The sequence below is a fragment of the Heloderma suspectum genome, chromosome 6, assembly GCF_057233095.1.
Source record: "Heloderma suspectum isolate Gila_16-S chromosome 6, 16-S_ref, whole genome shotgun sequence".
In the NCBI taxonomy this organism is placed as follows: domain Eukaryota; kingdom Metazoa; phylum Chordata; class Lepidosauria; order Squamata; family Helodermatidae; genus Heloderma; species Heloderma suspectum.
Window position 1 is genome coordinate 106748544 of NC_139463.1, and position 22063 is coordinate 106770606.

General features: G+C 45.8%; 1 protein-coding gene across 1 annotated transcript; it reads left to right on the plus strand.

Annotated features, from left to right (window-relative positions):
- The first annotated feature begins 1785 nt into the window (after nucleotides 1–1785).
- On the plus strand, nucleotides 1786–20530 carry LOC146342326 (vomeronasal type-2 receptor 26-like). The gene is made up of 5 exons (XM_084808503.1): nucleotides 1786–1908; nucleotides 8597–8888; nucleotides 15891–16022; nucleotides 17555–17735; nucleotides 19400–20530. The coding sequence occupies exons 4-5, from the start codon at nucleotides 17624–17626 to the stop codon at nucleotides 20299–20301; spliced, it is 1014 nt and encodes a 337-aa protein (XP_084664629.1). The 5' UTR covers nucleotides 1786–1908; nucleotides 8597–8888; nucleotides 15891–16022; nucleotides 17555–17623; the 3' UTR covers nucleotides 20302–20530.
- The last annotated feature ends 1533 nt before the right edge of the window (nucleotides 20531–22063 follow it).

A 22063-nucleotide genomic window follows, 5' to 3' on the forward strand; every position in this document is an offset into this window, starting at 1 on the left:
CCTTTGTGTTCAGAACCATGTAGAATGACAACAGGGAAACAACGTTGATGAGGATCTCAGGCACAGTAGTAGTATTTAGTAGGGCTGTGCATGGACCCCCAGACCACTTTGGATGCCACTTCATATCACCTGAAGCGACCCCAATCTGCCTTGGACCGATTCGGACCCCCTCTGATCCGACTCAGATCTGAATCCGAAGCGAGATTTGGATATCCGGATTGCACGGTTTTGGCGTTTTTACATTGACTTGCATGGGAGAACACAAATGGTCATAACTGTTCCAGTTTTTAGGACACGGGCAAGAAAAGTGGGGACCTCTCCAGTCCCCTGGAGAGGAGGCCACCTGATCAATTCCAGACACCTTGGCCAAGTGGTTTTTGTGCTAGGCAGAGTTAAAATCTGATGTTTTACACAGAAACTCACCAAGCAAAGGGGTGTAACTTCTCCCTGATTACATACACATGTGTGACACCTTGGCCTCTCCCAGCCCCACTTGAGGGAATCCCACCCCCCAAGCCCAGGCAGTTTTGCCCACTGGCTTGTGTGCTAGGCGCTGATGAAAGCTCAGTTTGTTTTTCCAGGAAAACTCCCAAAGCAAAGAGCCATAACTTATCCCTTTCCACTGATGTGTGTGGAACCTGGGCCCCTCCCAGCACCCCCTGAGGGCATTGCACCCACCGACGTTCAGGCACTTTGGCCCCCTGGCTTGTGTACAAGGCACTGGTGAAATCTGAGGTTTTCCAAAGAAACTCTGAAAACAAAGAGCCGTAACTCCTTCCTGTTTCCATGGATGTGTGTGACACGTGGGCTCCAGTCAGCCCCCCTCAAGGGAATGCCACTTGCCAAATTCCAGGCACTTTGGCCCCCTGGCTTATTTGCAAGGTGCAGGTGAATTTTGACTTTTTCCAGGAAAAGCCCCAGAGCCAAGAGCTGTAACTTCTCCCCACCTCTAGCCCGCCAAAACCCTGAAGATGCCTCATATTGTACTGGATTGCTTTGCCAGTAGGGATGGCGGAGAATTATTCCCTGAATCTTCAGGGGGCCGAGCGCCAACGCATTCGGCCCCCCAAAATTGGCGGTGAAATTCTCCGCCCCCCCTTGAATGGGACTTACCATTGGCGAATGTCCCTCCTGGCGGCGGGTCCCGGCGGCAGTTCGTCGGCCTTTCATCAGGGGTGGGGGCAGCAGCCAGTCTTACGACTGGCTGCTGCCACCGCCATTACAAAGTAAAGTGTAAAAAAACCCCCAAACCCGTGATAGGCTACGTAACGATTAACGTAGCCTATCACGGCTAGATTTCCAAAGTCAGCCATGATAGGCTACGTAAATTGTTACGTAGCCTATCACGGGTGACTTTGAAAAAAATAAAAATAAAAGCGCGTACGCAAATGGCAGCGCCCTATGGGCGCCGCCATTTGTGTTCCTTATTTAGTCCCGGTAGTCTACGTAAAGTTTTACGTAGACTATGGCATAGTCTACATAAATCTTTACATAGACTACCAGGACCAAATTAGGAACGCAAATGGCGGCACCCATAGGGCGCCGCCATTTGCGTACGCGCTTTTTTTTTCCAAAGTCATCCGTGATAGGCTACGTAAAGATTAATGAAGCCTATCACGGCTGACTTTGGAAATCTAGCCATGATAGGCTATGTTAATCGTTACGTAGCGTATCACGGCTGACTTTGGAAATCTAGCCATGATAGGCTACGTTAATCGTTACGTAGCGTATCACGGGGTTTTTTTGTTTTTTGTTTTTTACTTTTTGTTTCGCGGCCGGGGAGACGGGGCGCTTCTGCCCAGCCTGAATTTCGGCCGGGCGAGGCAGGGCGCCTCCCCCCCCCTCGCCTGAACTTCGGGGGGAGAAGCGAAGTGCCTCCCCCCCACCACGAAGCACCCCTGCGAAAAGGTAAGTGACTTTCATACATCCCTATTTGCTACACAGTGGACTGTTACTGGAATAATTAATGTAACTACTCTGTGTCTCATGCTTTTTCAACACTGCCTCGAAATTCGAACCTATAGTGTTGGTGGAACAACAACCTAGCATGCACACAGACACACGAGAGCTAAAGAAAAGCAGAACTACCTAAGCAAAGAACAGGTGTCTTTAATTTATTGTTGTATATTTCATGTTCTTTTATGGAAGGCAGGATAACTTCAAGAAATACAGGGTGACAGTGCAGGCAATTAGGTAACAGCCAAATCAAACCCTAACGAAAAAAAACCCTTCTTTTATTTCTGTTTGGGGAGGATGAACACAGGGAAGACAAAGACGGTTCACTTCAACATGGTGGCGGGGACACTACACACATAGGCTGCTACAATATGCCTTTCTTTAAGAATTTAGAAAGAAAGAAAGAAAAAACTAAATGCTTGAATACGACTTAAAAGGAGTGGGGGACATGCCCAGAAGTCAATGTTTGTTTTTAAAAATTGAAATAAGACTTGGTTTGTAAAAAACTAAAAGAGACAGAGTTGACTGAGAAATATGGCAAGGAAATAGAACAAAGAAAGCACAAGTGAGGGGCGATGTCACACAACAAATGCAGCCTTTTCCAGAGTCCAAATCGCGAAAAACAAACACAGGAATAGCGGGGGAGGGGGAGCGTAGCAGCAACTTGCAAGGAAAAGCTATGTTAGTTTGAAAAAATATGGAAAGGAGAGATGAATCTAATCAAATACAAATAACAAATGAGTCAGAGGTACAAGGATATAGGAGAAGGCAGCTGGAAGAGGTGCTGCAAAAGACCCCATCCCAATGGGGACAGACGATCGAGGAGCGCGGGAAGGGAACGCTCCCAGTACAACAAAGTTGTTTCCTTTTAATTTAAATTTTGAGTAAGGCCTAGTTGTGATCAAAATTGAATACACTGAAGGAACAGCTCCTAGGAATGCATGCACACATGCACACCCATGCACAAACGATCATCTACCCACACCAGCCCCCTCTCCCAAAGTCACAGCTAGCGCAATGACCAAACGCAGCCTTTTGCAGAGGCATATATACCCCCTTCGTCCACCACTCTCTCCGATTGGAGACTGCTACTGTTCGTTCTGGCTGAGGGTTCCTATTTCCCAAAGCACACTCCCTCCTCCTCCTGTGCTCGCCGCCCCACCTCTCCCTGCCTCCGCACATCCACTCGCCTTCCTCCTCCCTCCCTCCCTCCCACCACCTCCCCCTCCTCTTCCTCCTCCTAATACCCCGCCATGTGAGCTTCGAGAAGTATCATGATGCTTTTGCTCCGAAACCGCCCACTTCACCTTGTTATTTGGGCTTCATAACGAGGTGGTGCACAGCCCTAGTGTTTTGGACTGTTCTGGAATTACATAGAACCTATAGTTACTGACCATAAGCTGTATGATTTCTAAAGAGTGTAACGATTACGCTTTTGCCGTAGGATTTCCTGCAATAAAGTAGGGATGGCAGAGAATTCCGCCACGGACTCCAGTGAGGCTGGATTCTTTGGAATCTGGCCCCCCAGTGTCCATGGTGGAACAGCCTCCCCCCCCGCCACCCCGCAGTATCCCCCGGGGATGGAGCCTATCTGGCGGTGGTGGCGGCAGCTGCAGCAACAGAGGCAGCGGCTCTGGCTCTTCTTCTGGCCACAGCCAGGCTGCTACGGCTGCAAGTGGTGGCCATCGTAGCGGCCGCCATTTGCGTGGCTGCATTAGACCGTGATAGGCTACATAAATACTTACGTAGCCTATCACAGCAAAGAGCAGGGGCACAAATGGCGGCCGCTACGTCATTTCCGCCCCTGCTCTTTGCCATGATAGGCTATGTAAGTATTTATGTAGCCTATCGTGGCAAAAGGCAGCCACGCAAATGGCATAGTGGCCGCCATTTGTGTCCCTGCCTTTTGCCATGATAGGCTATGTAAATACTTACGTAGCCTATCACTGCTTGGCAGGGACGCAAATGGCGGCCGGCATAGCGGCCACCATTTGCGGCCACAGCAGCCCGGCAGCAGCCGGAAGTCCGGCTGCGGCTGGCCCCGGCCAGCGGTTCCACAGAGTCACTGCGGAGTGGCGCTGGCCGAGCAGGATCTTGGGTGGAGGGACGGAGCGCCTGCCCCACACCGCGAAAGCCCCACAATGGAACAAGGTAAGGGATTCGTACATCCCTACAATAAAGAAATCACACTGATGTGGGTTTCCAGTGTCAAATTGCCTGAGCATGCGTGCTGAGGGGATTGGGAAACCTGACACCTTTTGAGGCATTAGTCTAGGTATACCTATGACAGTGGTGACTGGAATCTCTTTTCTGAAATTCTGGCCGGGGGTGGGAAGGCGCCCCATCCCTCCCGCCGCGTATCCTGTCCTGCTGGGATGCAAATGGCGGAGGCCGTAGCCGCCGCTGTTTGTGTCCCTGCAGTCAGCCATGATAGGCTCCGTAAATGTTTACATAGACTATCACGGCTGAGTGAAAAAAAAAACCCACGCATACGCAAATGGCAGCGCCCATGGGCGCCGCCATTTGCGTTCCTTATTTTGGCACGTGTAGTCTACGTAAACATTTACGTAGACTACGGCGAAAATAAGGGGAACGCAAATAGTTTATAGAATTATCAGAATGGATAATTCTGATTGAATGGAGGAAAACTGGATTTAAATGGTTTTGATGTAGCATGCTTTCAGAAGGCCATTGTACTAATAACCAAAAGGCATTGTGCAGCTATTCCACCTTTCCTTTGTTATTTTTTCCTGGTAAGAAATAAGACAGAAGGAACAGTGGGAAAGCACTGGGCGGGTGGGCGAGGGAAGGGGATCCAATGTAAGTCCTGCTTAGAGTAGACACACTGATATGAATGGGACTTAAGTTAGTCTCATTTACGTAAAGGGTCTACTCTAAGAAGGGTTAGGTCCTTGATATGGTGATATCCTAATAGTACGCGTTCCCCTTATTTTCTATTAGAACTAGTTGCGTTCCCTTTATTTTCTTATTTTCTAATAGAATGCAAATAAGGAATGCAAATGGTGGCACCCATGGGTGCCGCCATTTGCGTACGCGCGTTTGTTTGTTTTTTTTCACTCAGCCGTGATAGGCTACGTAAACATTTACGTAGCCTATCACGGTGTTTTTTAAAAATCTAGCCATGATAGGCTATGTAAATCTTTATGTAGCCTATCGCTTTTTTTTTTTTTTTTACTTGGAAATGGCAGCGGCAGAAGGCGGTCAGAAGACCGGCCGCCGCAGCCGCCACCGCTGATCCACCGCCGAACCGCTGCCGGAGCCGCCACCGCCAGGGACATTCGCACAAGGTAAGTCCCGTCCCGGGCGGGCGGGGGGGCAGACCGTTTCCCCACCAATTTCGGAGGCCTGAATCCGCTGGCATTCGGCCTCCCCGAGATTCGTGGAGAAATTCTCTGACATCCCTAGATACAGCCAGCCGCCATTGCCGTGCCATATCGCTGGATGAGTGAGGGCTGACTCTGGAAGCAAATGGCATCCACTACGCCATTTGCGGCATTAAAGCTCTAATATATGCTTGGTGGAGGCTGGTGGCTCCGATGTCAGTGGAGCTGTGAATCCACTCTGGGTCTCAGTCAGAACCAGTCAGAACTCTAAAAGACCTATCCAAGGTGCTGAACACATAGCTTCTTCAGAGTTCTGGCTGGTTCTGATGGAAACCCAGAGATGATTCACAGCCCCACTGACATCAGAACCATCAACCTCCATTGCGTATGCTGGATTACTTCTGGGAGGTTGCAGAGGGAATCACATGATGCTTACATGGGTAAGTCATACTTTCCATGAATCTCAGCTGGTCATCTGTGATCCTTTTCTATGTATTGTATTTCCTTTTCTTCCTATTTAGAAAGTCAGTCTCGGTACCCAGCATGCACTATGATCTGAAAAGGGTTCACTGAACTCTGTTATTGCCCTGAGGAGCAGACATATATTTATTTATTACATTGCTATACCACTCAACATTGGCTATGTTGGGAACACACTTGCTTACTCCAGTTGTGGAGGGACTTGATAGGGTTGAGAAAGCTCATTATCTGCCCCATAATTATCAAAATCACTATGATTGAACTGCATTTGCTGCAGAAGCCCAAGAGTTAGCCTGAGACAACTTGAAAAATTGGGAGCCAAAACAACCAACTTCAGCTCATGTCCTTAATTTATACTACACTCAGGCTAGTATAAAGACTCCTTTTAAGCCAACTTTGAAAGAGATCTGGGAGGTTAACTTGAGGCTGGTTGGGAGCTCTGTCTAATAGTGCTTTGATACATCATTCCTTACGCCAACATCTTTCGTTTGAGAAGGCTGCTTTTTCCTTATGGTTGGTTGTCTGTAGCTGGATATATCTGCTCATAATCACGCAGCTGGCATGTTGTGGGAGATGGAGGTGCAGAGCTGGGATAGGGGGCAAAAATTTGTGACAGCAAAATTGATTCTGATATTACTATCTCTCCCACCCCCACCTCGTACTTTCAGCAAGACCTTGAACTCCATGTGCAATTGGCTGCCAAAAGTTCGACATAGTTTCCCTAGCTCCGGAGATGAGATTATCATTGGGGAATTTGTTTCCCTTGTATTTCATGAAATGCATTTATCCAACTTTAAAGTTAACCCACTCTCTAATCCCAATGGATGGTAAGTAACTCTTCGCAAAAGAATAGGGCTAAATTGGTCCTTTGGATAATTCTGATTGAATGGAGGAAAACTGGATTTAAATGGTTGTGATGTAGCATGCTTCCAGAAGGCCTTAGTGCTAATAATCAAAAGGCATTGTGCAGCTATTCCATCTTTCCTTCCTTATTTTTTCCTGGTAAGAAATAAGACAGAAGGAGCAGTGGCAAAGCACTGAGGGAGTGGGCAAGGGAAGGGGATCCAATGTAAGTCCTACTTAGAGTAGACCCACTGAATGGGACTTAAGTTAGTCACTCTCATTTATGTAAAGGGGACTACTCTAAGTAGGATTTATGTTGGATTTTACCCTATGGCATCTGAACTCCCTGTAGAACTCTGCAAATGAGGCAGTGTGATTGCACAGTAAAAGGCTCACTTGGAAGTGGTGTTCTGAATGTGTGAATTGGCCATTCCACACCCAGGGCCTGGGAATGACACTACATGATCACATTACAGAATTCCCTTCTCACATCCTCTCCACTGCATTTGCAAAATGTCAGCCAGGCTACTGGTTTCTCAGCCAAGGATTCACTTGGAGCTGTGGTTGGGCTTTTTAAAAATACAAGGAAGGGAGCACGGAATACCCTCACCACTTCCTAAGACTGTAGGTACTTCCCATCTGAAGGCCCAGCAATGTCACCTGCTGAAAGGTGTCATGCCAAAGTGGGGAGGGAATAGCGCCCTCACTATGTTTCAGATCTCCCTTTAGAAAAAAAGAAAAGAAACAGTGTTTGTGCAATTGGAAGCAAGACAATTGCCATCTGGGAAACAATTTTCTCAAAACCTCCCCCGACCCCATTTTGCGTTGTTTGGAAAATGAGATCCCCTCAACCCTTGAGTTATATGACACAGTTGTTGTCCTTCTGGGTAGACAGTTGCTGTGATAATGTAATGGGACATGGAGCTAGATTTGCAGAGAGCAGAGTGCCAATGTGACTCCTAGGGAATTCTTATATATATCTCTCCCTTCCCCTTCTCAACTAGTACCAAGTTCAGGGTGCTATTGCTATGCAATGTCAATCTTGACGTGGCCCGGCAATTTACATTGAGCAGACCATGTCCTGTGTCTCTAGGAAAAAATCTGCCCCCTTTATCTTCAGAAGGTCCACATGCATGACTCCCTTTTTTCATGAGAGTAGCCTGATCTTGCAAATGTTCAAGAGACAGGATTTCTCTCTGGAGTCTCAGATGTCAGCTTCAACTCATTTTGCATGGAATTTATTAATTATTTATCTATGTTTTCTTTAGAGCAGGTTGCCTCACTCATTAGCAAAAGAGCTCCTAGAGTGGCTTATCAATTTCGAGAGTAAGAGCATCCCTTCTCTCAGGCTTAGCATCGAAAGGACAAGACACACATTGAACAAGGGATGGGGAAGGAGGAGGGTTAAAGCAAGTTTGGGAGCGAGTTCTTAAAGATACACTTGCTATCACGGCCAGCTGGAATTAAAATAGTTCAGGGAGCTGGATGTTCAGGTGACAGATGGGGAGAATCAGAGGTAACTAGTGTCTCAGCAGAGGGAATGGAATTAGCCCTGCTTCTCTTCTCTCCCCCTGGTCTGAAGCCTGATGGAATGGCACATCAGAAAACACTTCTGCTTTGGATAGCACACCAGCAGAATTCTTTAAAGAGGGAGGAGGCAAGACAATAATTTTGTGTAAGAAAGGGGGAAAGGCAGAGACCTCCCACATGCCAAAACTGAAATCTACCTCACTTCCCTTAGAATCATGTTGGCATTTTTGTTTTGCTTCAAAGCTTAGCCAAAATGCTAGCCCAGATTTGGCTGTACTCCCAGAACTGAAACACACCAACACAAAAGGAAACCCTAATTCTCACTCATATGGTCTTAGGAGCCAGCCTTTGTTATAAATGAGCCACGGCAAATAAATTTAATGCAAATAAATTGCACTTGTCTCTCTGATGTATGATAAGCACGTGGGAAAATCTCGTTATAGGTTAATGCCTAAAAACTTCCAGCATGTCCTTGTGTTTGTTTTTGCCATTGATGAAATCAACAGAAATTATCATCTCTTACCCAATACAACGCTGGGATTCAAGACCTATGACAATGTTTTCGATGCAAGGAGAACCTGTTGGACCATCCTGGACCTTCTCTTTGCAGGACAGGGCAATCATCCCAATTACTGCTGTGACAAAGAGAAGAATGTAATGGCCATCACTGGTGGGCTCACCTCCCAGAATTCCATTCAGATGGCCAACATCTTAAATACCTACAAGATTCCACAGGTATGATAATCTTTGCAGATTATCAATAAGTGGTGGCCGCTTAAGTATCACCAAAAAAAGAGGACAAAAGAAGACACCAGCGTGCATAAAATGTATATATGCAAAGACATGATAGACAGACAGAAAGACAGACTGATGTTCATTTAGAAATCATGATTATATTTTAAATGGAAAGACAGTACATTTCAACACAGTGTGGAAGAGTGTGACCAGGTGATCTGTGTGCTTGCCTTTTTGGTCAGCTGTACCTGTATTGTTGGTGGGCAACTTCAAGGACTATAATTTCCTTCTGATGGTTCTTTATCTTAATCTGGACCTGGACTGGGCAACCCTTCATAGAATCATAGAGCTGGAAGGGCAAATTAGGCCATCCAGTCCAACCTCCTGTTCAGTGCAGGAATCCAGTTTAAGGCCTCCCTGACAGATCGCTGCCCACAGTCTCTGCTTGAAATATATCCAGTGACAGAGGGCCCATCACCACCTTAGGCAGTTGGCCCAATTGGGCTTTCTCACACTGTAGTAGATACAAAATTGCTCAAATTGTTGTTGTTGTTGTTGTTTGCTGATATTGAATGTTAACAGCTGGTTTCTCTTATGTATACTTTCACTGCTATTTCTTGTTGTTTTATTTGGTTTTTGAAGGTTGTGAACTATCTAGGAAACTTGGTGGAAAAGTATGACAGTACATGCTAGTACAACAGGCTTGTGCATATTCCTTGTGTGTCTGAATTTTAGGGGTGTACGGATTACTCACCCTGTGCCTTCAGTGCAGGCTGAAGGGGCAGGATTGCAGCTTGAGATCGATAGGCATATGGTCAAGGAACACCTAAGTACTTTGAATGAGTTCAAATCTCCAGGGCCAGATGAACTGCATCCTAGAGTAATAAAGGAACTGGCAGAAGAACTCTCAGAACCACTGTCTATTCTCTTTGAGAAATCATGGAGGATGGGGGAAGTGCCAGATGATTGGAGGAGGGCTAATGCTGTCCCTATCTTCAAAAAGGGTAAAAAGGAGGAACCTGGGAACTACAGACCAGACAGTCTGACATCAATCCCAGGGAAAATTCTGGAGCAGATGATAAAGCAATCCATTTGGAAGCACCTTGAAAACAATGCCATGATTACTCGAAGCCAACATGGATTTGTCAAAAACAAGTCCTGCCAGACAAATCTGATCTCATTTTTTGATCAAGTCACCTCCCTTGTAGACCGTGGGAATGCTGTAGACATCATATACCTCGACTTCAGCAAAGCTTTCGACAAAGTGCCCCATGATATCCTGATGAGCAAACTAGCTCAAAGTGGGCTAGATGAAACAATCCAGTGGATCCACCGTTGGCTACAGAATCGGACTCAAAGAGTGCTTATCCATGGGACCTTCTCAAACTGGGGAGAGGTAATGAGTGGGGTACCACAGGGCTCAGTCTTGGGCCCAGTGCTCTTCAACTTTTGTATTAATGACTTGGAGGAGGAGGTGCAGGGAATGCTTATCAAATTTGCAGATGACACCAAATGGAGTGGGATAGCTAATACTTTGGAAGAGAGAAACAAAATTCAAAGTGATCTGGATAGACTGGAGTGCTGGGCAGAAAACAACAGAATGACATTGAATAGGGATAAATGCCAAGTTCTGCACCTAGGAAAAAGAAACCGAATGCACAGTTACAAGATGAGGGATACGTGGCTCATCAACACTACAAGCGAGAAAGATCTTGGAATTGTTGTCGATCACAAGCTGAAGATGAGCCAACAATGTGATGTGGCTGCAAAAAGGGAAATGCTATTTTGGGCTGCATTCATAGAAGCATAGCTTCCAAATCCCGAGAGGTACTAGTTCCCCTCTACTCAGCACTGGTTAGGCCTCATCTGGAGTACTGTGTCCAGTTCTGGGCACCAGACTTGAAGAAGGATGCAGACAAACTGGAGAGGGTTCAAAGGAGGGCAACAAAGATGATCAGAGGACTGGAAACAAAGCCCTATGAAGAGAGACTGAAAGAACTGGGCATGTTTAGCCTTGAGAAGAGAAGACTGAGGGGAGATATGATAGCACTCTTCAAGTACTGGAAAGGTAGTCACAGAGAAGAAGGCCAGGATCTCTTCTTGATCATCCCAGAGTGCAGGACACAGAATAATGGGCTCAAGTTGCAGGAAGCCAGATTCCGGCTGAACATCAGGAAAAATGTCCTGACTGTTAGAGCAATACGACAATGGACCCAATGACCTAGGGAGGTGGTGGGCTCTCCCACACTGGAGGCTTTCAAGGCGAGGCTGGACAGCCATCTGTCGGGGATGCTCTGACTTGGATTCCTGCATTGGGCAGGGGGTTGGACTTGATGGCCTTGTAGGCCCCTTCCAACCCTACTATTCTATGATTGTATGATTCTATGATTCTACGATTCTAAGAGCAGGGACGCAAATGGCTCCCTCTATGCCATTTGCGTCCATGCTCTTTTCGTGATAGGCTACGCAAATATATACATAGCCTATTTCGGCTAACGCAGGGACACAAATGGTGTAGCGGCAGCCATTTTCATCCCTGCGTTAGCTGTGATAGGCTATGTATACATTTACGTAGCCTATGACAGCAAAAGGCAGGGACGAAATTCCATAGTGGACTCTATTTGCCTCCCTGCTCTGTGCCGTGATAGGCTATGTAAATACTTATGTAGCCTATCATGGCCAAAGTAGGGAGGCAAATGGCGGCTGCAAACTGGGGCTGCCATTCGCGGCCACAGACTGGGGCAGCAGACTGACCAAATGGCCTACAAAAGGTAGGGTCTCTCATGGGGAAATTTCGCAAGGTGGTGGTGGAATTGCTCCGTTCAGCCACAGACTCTGGGGAGCTGGATTCTTAAGAATCCGGCCTCATTGGAGTCTGTGGCAGAATTCTCTAACATCCCTACTGAATTTTAACCCCTGGTTTGACATTTATGTTTGTTTTTATCTAGTTATTAGTTGTTGTTTTATTGGTTTTTAATGGTTGTTAACCACCTTGTCGAAAGGCATGATTAAAGCATTATGATCAGGAACAAAGGAATATATTTCCAATTTTTGAATTATTACTTTCTTAGGTCGGTTATGGCTCTTTTGACCGTGTGCTGGGTGATAAAACTCAGTTCCCTTCTTTCTTTTGGATGGTACCCAAAGAAAACCTTCAGTATGATGGGATTGTTCAGCTACTGAAGTATTTCGGATGGAACTGGATTGGCCTCATAGTTGCAGACGATGACAGTGGAGAAACTTTTCTTCGATCTCTGCGACCCAGGCTGTTCCAGAGTGATATCTGTATTGCTATGATGCAGGTGATTCCAACAGTGACTGGTTACACAACAAATAAATCGCTAAATAGGGTATATTCTGCTCTATCGCAGAACAACTTCAATGTGTTCCTTGTCCATGGCGATTGTCGGTCAATGGAGGGTTTACGAATACTTCTAGAAAATTATGAGTATTTAAATATGAATCCAATGGAGAGAGTTTGGATCATCACCACTCAGTGGGATTTCACAGCTGTTTTTAGTTCAGAAAAAATCGCAGCAAAATCTCTCAATGGCACTTTGTCCTTTGCAATCCGCAGCAAGGTGGTGCCAGGATTTCACGACTTTCTTGGCAGCATAAATCCATACCAATCTGAGATCTATTTCATTCTTCAGTTCTGGTACAGTGCATTTCAATGTTCATTCCCAGTATATTACCTGAATATACCAAACAAGGGAAACTGCACTGGGACGGAGAAGTTGGGGAGCCTCCCCGGATTTGTGTTTGAAATGGAGATGTCTGGCCAGAGCTACAGTATCTACAATGCTGTGTATGCTGTAGCACATGCTCTCCATGCCATGGATTCATTAAAGGCTAAACACAAAGTGATGGAGAGTGGCATCAGGTGGAATACCCTGAAAGCCCATCCATGGCAGGTAAGTTATAACTCCTCTTAGGGCCAACATGCTAGTCATGCATTCAATCAGATAGATTTAGGGAGCAATGTGATGCCCCTTAGACAGCATCTGAGGAGCCATAGGAGTGTTCGGAGTCCTGCTTCTGAGTTCGGAAACAGTTCTGAGCTCAGAAAGAGGAATTGGAGACTTGACCCCTCTCCCCTCCTCTCCCAGCCAGCACGGAAAGAACTGCTCTCCGAGTTCAAAAAAACAACCTTGGACAGGGGGGAAAGGGGTGCTTTGGTGGTGGGGAGGGGAGGATGTTGGAGATACCAAAAGATGAGCCACACTTTGGCATTTCCAGCCTCCCCTGCTTCTCTGAAGTGCCCTAGTTAGACAGGAAACAAGACCATTGTAACATGGCTACTGTATTAATGTATGTATTTTCATTGTTAACCTTAACCCAAGTAAAATAGAGTTAACAGTATGCCAGAGATTGAGTGAAAGGTGGGAAGATCCTGTGTGTGTGTGTGTGTGTGTGTGTGTGTGTGTGTGAGAGAGAGAGAGAGAGAGAGAGAGAGAGAGAGAGAGAGGAGTCTGAGTGTATAAAAGATGAGCTGACAATTTGTCTGATAGGGCCTTACGGATCATGGAAACAACATCTAGTTACTAGGGTTTGTGTTTAGGATTTTAGGAAGGTAGGATAGGTAGGGAAGTTAGGAACACACATTGATTAAGTATAATAGCTTATAACATTTTCATGTTTTAAATAGATGGTTATTTGTTTTTAATCATCCAAATTCCCATGTGTTGTTTGATTTTACGCTACCTTTATTATATCTATTTCCTGGTGACTTCTCCTGTAGTGAGTTGAGAGAACCAACCGAGCATATTGGGTATCTCTTGAACACAGAGAGTAAAAGGGCTGAAGCTTGTGGGACAGTGGGTACAGCTGTCCCAAAGTGAAAACAGGCATTCCTGAGAGGCTTGGTTCTCAGTTCCTGAGGAGGAGGCTGGAGAAAGGGGGAACCTCAGGGGTAGGGATGACAGAGAATTCTGCCACAGATCTCGGTGAGGCCGAATGCCAGTGCATTCAGCCCCTCGAAATCTGTGGCGGAATGGCCTGCCAACCCCCCCGCCGCCCCGCGGATCCCCCCCGGGACGAGACTCACCTGGGGCGGATCTTCCGGGCAGCGGCGGCTCCAGCGGCGGCTTCGGCTGCGGCTGGTCTTCCGACTGGCTGCTGCCGCCGCCATTTCCACTCTTCTTCTTGTAAAAAAAAAAAAGACGTGATAGGCTACGTAAAGATTTTCATAGCCTATCATGGCTAGTTTTTTTTTAAAAAAAACACAAGATCTTTACGTAGCCTATCACGGATGGGTGGGTTAAAAAAACAACAACCATGTGCACAAATGGCGGTGGCTACGGCCGCCGCCATTTGCGTTCCTTATTTTTGCCTGTCTTAGTCTATGTAAATATTTACGTAGGCTATGATGGCAAAAATAAAGGGGAATGCAAATAGTGTAGCGGGCGCTATTTGCATCCGTTTTTGATTCCCCATTTTAGCCTACATAAATATTTACGTAGGCTAAAACGGGGAATCAAAAAGCGATGCAAATAGCGCCCGCTACGCTATTTGCGTTCCCCTTTATTTTTGCCATCATAGTCTACATAAATATTTACGTAGATTAAGAGGGCAAAAATAAGGAACGCAAATGGCGGTGGCCATAGCCGCCGCCATTTGGTACGCGATTTGTTTTTGTTTTTTTTACACAGAGCCCTCTGTGGCCGGAAATCCAACTGTGGATGACTCTGGCCTGGCTGGGGCTTCCCGGCTGCTCCACGGAGCTGCCGCGGAGCAGAACCGGCTGCAGAGGATTCTGGGGGGGAGGAACGGAGCGCCTCACCCCCCGTCCAGGATTCCAGGGGGGAGGAATGGAGCACCTCACCCCCCGTCCAGAACTGCAGGGGGAGGGACGGAGCGCCTCCCCCCCGGCCAGGATTCCAGGGGGAGGGACGGAATGCCTCCCCCCCCATAAACAAAATCCGCGAAAGGTAAGTGATTTTCGTACATCTCTACTCAGGTGGGAACATCATAACCGTCTAGCGAAAAATGCAGGAAAATACGGGAAAGCAGATTGCTTCTGCCAGTCCTCCCACCCTGCACTGGATGACTGGAAGCATCCGAGTTTGGGGGCTTCCGATCATCAAGGGCACAATCAATAGGATTTGCACCCCTAACCTAGAAGCTTTGATTTTGATGAGAAAGAAGCCACAGGGCCCCAATCAAGAACATATTATCAATCCAGACTGAACAGTTTTTTACAAGTTTGCTTAAAAAGCCACAACCATTTTTTGCACATTTCTCCTAATAAATACATTTTTGTACACATTGTTCCTAATATACAAATTTGTTGCAAGCAATTTTCCTAACGTAAGTTATTTTAATGGTATTTTTCATAATATATGCATTTTTATTCTCCTTTTTAAATTGGAGATCTGCATTACAAAATGTGGAGAAGTGCAAATTTCAAAAGGTAAATGAGTTTCAGCTTTTATAACGGTTCGAAAGTGGAAGATTAAGTACATTTGCATCCAAATGTGAACTGCACAAATTCCTCCTCCATCCCTAAGTAACACACTACTTAGGCTGGCACTGAGTTTTCTTCAGGATATAGATTTGTTGTGTTAGGATACCATGTAATATATGTTATGCCCCAGTGGAGTGAATCCCATCTTTACAAAGTGATGTGTGCTGTCATATGGTGAACATTCTATCACTGGAAAAGGATACTTTTCAAAAACTGCTTTTCAAAAACAAAAACTGCTTTTCAAAAACAAAAACTGCTACTGAGAGCTGCCTGAGCAGAAGCATCTGGGAAAATCTCTGGGAGGTTTGCTTGACCCTAACTGCCCCAGTGTTAATTCCAGAGAGGGGTGTGGGGAAAGATGTTTTTGAAGACTAGCATTTTTGGAAAACACAGAATCTTGCCAATTCCCCATTACTGATATTAAAGAGCGGCAAGGAAATTTTTTGGGCCCACCAGACACAAGTAAGCAAATGCAATACTCATAATTTTCAAACCGTTTCCCACCATTTCACCCAGTATGTTTTATCCTCAACCAGCTTGCCTCTTTCCTGAGAAACATCCACTTTAACAATACGGCTGGTGAAGAAGTGGCTTTGGATGTGAATGGGGACCTCACCTCTGGATACAATATCATCAACACACTCATATTCCCCAATCAGTCCTGATCAGTACCTTACCTTGCCACATGCATCAGAACTGAAAGCAAATTATTTGGGCATCCGTTTCCATTTGCCTTCAGTCCATTTTATCTGCTTCCAGAGACCTGCACACAAAGATGTGGCTGATTCACTCACATTGACACGACTCCTTGCCACACACAGCGCCTTTGGCCTCTCTTCGCATGCTGCAACACTGACACTTTCCTTTGACAGATGCACAAGCTGTTCATCACTCCATTCCAATCTTTAATGCATGCGCTTTTCCCACTTTCCCTGGGCCTCTATCAATTCTCTTTAATTCAAGGGTCAGCCTTCCTCACATATCCCGCTCTCATAGTTTCTAAGACCACAGCTCCCCCTGCCCCTGTTCTTTGGGAAACTTGTCTGTGACCTCTATGCCTACTCCTCTTTCTCCCTTCTTCACTCCCTGTGGAGTTACCCACTCTTCTGTAGCCCCCTCTCCCTGCAGAAAAGATAGCGGTCTATGGGCAGAAGAAAAAACATTACTAATGATCAAAGATATACGACTAAGGACATTTACAACAGCTCACAATATGAAGGGCCCATAGTTTACTCTGGCGTGTGCAAGGGCCTTGGAATGTGCCTCTAAGGGCCTTGCAATGTGGCTTGTGTAAAGTAGGAGGGGCATGGAAGTGAGGGAGGAGAGAGTAAAATGCCAGTTGGAGAGGGGAAGTGGTTTGGGTGAGAGGAGGGAGAGGCAGGAAGAACGTGAAGGAGGAGAATAGGGAAGAAAGGACTCCGAAACCAGCAGCATGGGGGAGAAGGACAGTCTGCAGCTCAACAAAGAGTGCGCCTCCACGCAGGGCCAGGCAGCCAAGGACTAGAGAACTGGGATAAGCCACTGTTGTTGGTTCAGCAATGGTAACACTGCTCTTCGCAGGGAACTGTGGACTGGAATCGGAGTTCAATACATTTGGTTCACAGTTCTGTTGCTTTCTTAATGCTATTATTCAGCAATCGTTATTGAGTAAATATTGTTAAATATTGACTGGTTTGCCTCTGAGGTGATTGCAACCTGCCCCTCCTCATCCTACGTATTAGAAAACCCTGAAACATCACACACACACACACGCACACACGTGTACGTGTGTGTGTGTGTGTGTGTTTGCGCACGTGCATGCTCTTTTTAATGAGGCCTTACAGCAAAGCTGAGGTGCTTCATAAGGCAATGCAGGAATTGGTCAACATGGGGCACCTTTGCTGGTCCCAGACACCCCATCCTCCTCATCTGGATTTGGGCCTGAAGGACCAAGGAAAAGTGTGTGTGCCTGGCAAGTAGCTTGTGCGATGTCAAACTGTGCTTGCCTAATCATCACCGATTTGTGGCCATGTCAGTTAAGGCATCAGCCTTAGCTTCCAATTTGCTGGCTTTGTGGAGCTTGAGCCAACATGAGGTAGCCTTTACTCTCGTCTTAAACTAGCAGATTTTAAATCATTGAATGCCTTACTACCTAAGGAGCCTGCCCCCAGACACAAATATTATATTGGGGGGGGGGAGGGAATCAGGCCATTATGTCCAGTGTCTAAAATGACCTCACTGCTGGAAAAACGTCCTTCTTTGTGGTTCCCCTTAGACACTACCCCGTTCCATGTGTGTTGAGAGCTGCCACCCTGGATATAGCATGGCTGTTCGGCAGGGGGAACCAGTATGTTGCTATCACTGCGCGACGTGTCCTGATGGGAGTATTTCCATTCAAGTAGGTAAGAAAGCATAGCTTGGAAAGAAACACCTGAATGCTTTCCATCGGTGCCTCCTCTGATTCTTATCAGTTTTCTCTACTACAAGCATATGAAGTGAATGGATTTACGAACAGGTTCCTTTGTAATTTGGAGTACCTCCTCCCCAAGGAAAAACAAATCTCAAGAAGATTTTCACTTGAGAAGCTTCCCTTTTCCAAAACCCCAGCATGACTCCATAGATTTATTTAAGGAATCCTGTTTCGGTTAGCTACTGCTACGCTGAAACATTCATGCTAGCTCTCCTACTCAACTCTGGAAGGTTAAAGGGAGGAAATCCTCACTGAAGCTCAAGGGGCATTTGTGTGTGTGTGTGTGTGTCTGTGCATGTGTGTGAGAGATAGAGAGAGAGAGAAAGGGGGAGGGGAGAGAGAGGGGGAGGGAGAGGGAGAGGGAGAGACAGAGAATGGAGAAATTGCTTCTTCACTGGGAAATCTCACTGATGGGGTTTCTTAATTTTTCTAGGAAATGCCACTAGAGACAAGATGAACTATTCAAGAAGTTTGTTTATTAAAGGGATATTCCATACATAAGGGGATATTACTATTTAATTGGGGGGTTTCAAAAGAATGCTTGCTAACACTTTTAAAGGTCTCAAGATACTGTTGCTAATGCAAGCCATTATAATGAGTTCTTCAACCTCAGGCCAAATTCCCTAACTGCCACCCGAGCCAAATACACCCACAACCAGGTCCAGCTCTTGGATACAGTCTTTCTCTGACACTAAAGGCTCCTCCTGTTGTACTATTGGCTGCTTGGACACTTCATCTGGCTTGTAATGCCTGATTGTGTAACCTCGTCTGCCAAGATCTTCAGCATAACACAGGCATCTGCTCCTACTGCTGATCTTCACCAGCCATGGATGATTATTACATCGAGAAGGAATAGCTTAATGTTCAGACCTCAGCTATTCACTTTCTCCTAGCTTTCTCCCAGTCCTTCTATCGCACACACCAACCAAAAGATTATTCCACCACCCACTGACTAACTTCTAATGATCAACTCCCTAACTGGCAACTAACATTTTCCAGCTGCTCTTTAGCACCTAGCTAGAACCCCCAGCCAATCAGAGTCTGATGTTCCCAGTCCAATCAAAATTGAATTTATTTGAGCCAGGCCCCAATATTGAATTTATTGGAGCTTCAGAAGCCACGCACTTGGCCTCTGGTCATAATCAGAACATTGCTGCAGAAAATTTGGATCACTGTGTCTCCCCTTTGACTAGCATAAGGAAACCGACAAATGAATATCACTATTCCCTTATCTATTGACAGAATTGGATGGCATTTGCGCACAGAGTAGCCCCTTCTGAGTGGATGAAGTCTTCCAATTTCAGACAAATAAATGTAGCATTTTCATGCAGGTGGCCTTCAGTTTTTGTTTTGTTTTACCGAAAGAGAACTGCCTGTAACATTGGCAATTCCATTTTAGGCAGGATTTGATTACAATGGATGGAAAGCAGAGGATTGTTGTTGTTGTTGTATTAGTTATTATTGTTCCTACGTTTAATTGTAGAAGAAATACAATGACATAATTGGATTTGAAAACATGATGAGTGGTATTTCCAATTAAAACTGGAGAACATTTGTGTAGTTTGAATATACTGAAAGTTGGCTTATTAATTCCAGATGCAGACCAATGTGAGAAGTGCCCAGATGATCAGTATCCCGGTGAGAAACGGGACCACTGTATCCCCAGAAATGTCACCTACTTATCCTATGGAGAAGCTTTAGGAGTGGTTCTGGCTGTCTCTGCCCTTCTCACTTCACTGACAACAGTTGGAGTGATGGGGATCTTCCTTCAACACTGGAACACTCCCATTGTCAAAGCCAACAACTGTAGCATCACCTGCACGTTGCTCTGTTTCCTGCTGCTTGGCTTTCTCTGCTCCTTCCTGTTCATTGGCAGGCCTGGGAAGGTTTCTTGCCTTCTCCGGCAAACAGCTTTTGGCATCATCTTCTCCACTGCTGTTTCTTGTGTGTTGGCCAAAACCATCACTGTGGTTCTAGCTTTCATGGCTACCAGGCCAGGCAACACAATGAGGAAATGGTTAGGGAAGAAGTTGGCAATATCTGTCATCCTTCTCTGTGCTCTAACACAAACTGGCATCTGTGCGGTCTGGTTGGCAACGTCTCCCCCATTTCCAGAGTTTGACATGAATTCTCAGATCGATCAGATCATTATGCAGTGCAATGAAGGCACAGATATCATGTTTTACGTTGTCCTGGGCTACATGGGTTTTCTGGCCAGCATCAGCTTTACACTGGCTTTCCTAGCACGGAAGTTACCTGACAGTTTCAATGAAGCCAAGCTGATCACCTTCAGCATGTTGGTGTTTTGCAGCGTCTGGCTGTCCTTTGTCCCAACCTACCTGAGCACTAAAGGGAAATACATGGTGGCTGTGGAGATTTTCTGTATCTTGGCCTCTAATTTGGGCTTATTGGGCTGTATCTTCCTCCCCAAATGCTACATTATCATATTGAGACCAGATCTGAATACAAAAGAGCAAGTGGTCAGGAAAAGGAGCTGACACATGCGGCAAAGTATATGTAACGTTAAATGTTCACCCTTCTTTGGCAAACTAGTCTCCAGAAATGAGTTATGGCGAGGATTGGCAGTTTTCTGGAGGAACATGAATTGGTGCAGCAGCAACTTCGTTGGTAGGGATTTATAATCAACCTTGAGGAAATTTTTCTGTTGATAATGGGAGGTGTAATTGTACGTATGGTAAAAATGAAATGCATACATGATTCAAATTGCGTAATATGCAAGAGAGGATTTTTTTCAAATGAAATAAGTAAAAGAACAAGGAAGAAAGAGCAAGAGACAAAGATCACCAGAGTCACTTTAAAAGAAGAAGAAGAAGACTGGGAAAAGTGGACATCTCTCTCTCTCTCTCTCTGTAAAAAATAGTTCAAGTGTTGGCTATGTTTCCATATGGGAGGGGACCTGTATATTCCTCTGCCTTCCTGGCTGCCTTCTCAGTCCTGCCTCTCTGCAGACCTTTGTCTCCAAGGTTGCTGGGGTTGGACACTTTGGGGCAGGGCATGCATTCTCATAATGTCCCTTCCCCACATTAGCCCTACGCATGATGCCGGCAGCCAACCACCAACATAGGGCTAGTCAGACCATCCATTAAATAGAGCTCCATATCCCCACCAAGATGTCCATTCAAAGAAAACAGTCGGCATATGTGGAATGGGGAAGAGAAGGATGTGCCATTTTGTGGATGGCTGCTCAAGCCTTCAGCCAGGCAATAAATTCCCCATGGAGCTCTTGTGGGAGTGATGGAGAAGGAACAAATCAGTCCTGTTAATGTAGCACCCACAAAAAAGCCTCAAACTGCATTTCACTTAGTCCAAACTCCCCAACCCCTGCACCTATCCTTCTGAAACTGCACAGGTTACATTTGTAGGGGCAGCTCTACAATGTATGCTATGTTCATGCAAATTCTCCTTGAAAAAGTGGGTTGTGCAAGCCCATTTCCACCCATGGAGAAGAAATGGGGAGGAGGTCCATGAGCATAGACATTGCTATGAATGATCGCGAATTTTTGACAGAATCCTTCTCCTGTCCTTTCTTTTTATTGTGACCGTGCCTTAGAAATAACTTGAGCACAATCTCTCTCACCAGCAGAACCTCCATCCTTCTCTCAGAACCCTTCTTTTCTGCTCCCAAGAATGTAAGGGACTCCAGTTTACCTAATCCCCACCTCTTTTGAGCTGGTCTTTGACTGTAATAAAGTTTTATTCTATTATATTCTATTTCGAAGCCATATAGCACTTATTAAATAGTCGTACTTCCTAAACTCTTTGCTGAATTGCAAGCAAACTCAATAAAAAATCTGGCAAAATTACTGCCTGCTCCAGTCTGATATCCCTAACACATTCTAACACCAACAAAGCAGCTATAAATTAACCTATCATTAGAGAAACTCACTTGGATATGCAATATTTTTCTGCACCCCAAATTCAGTGCACAGAATGCAGCAGCCACCCTCCCATCTTGAATTCTTTCAGATTCATCTCTATAGTTCTTACAGTGGTTGATTTCAGCATATTCTAATATTCCAGAACTGAGACTTTTAGCTCAATTTTTTGTACACTAGGTGTCCTTGCACAGCTCGCATCCACAACTGGAGCTAGGGATGTCAGAGGAATCCATTTGGGGGGTGGAGCTCAGTGGGTTTTCACTGGTTCCGGACTCTGGATCACTTGTCCACGAGTTGCACAGACTCGACACAGCCAGCTTGCAGACTTCGGCCATTGCTGTACTGTGTGCAAGTGTCTCCT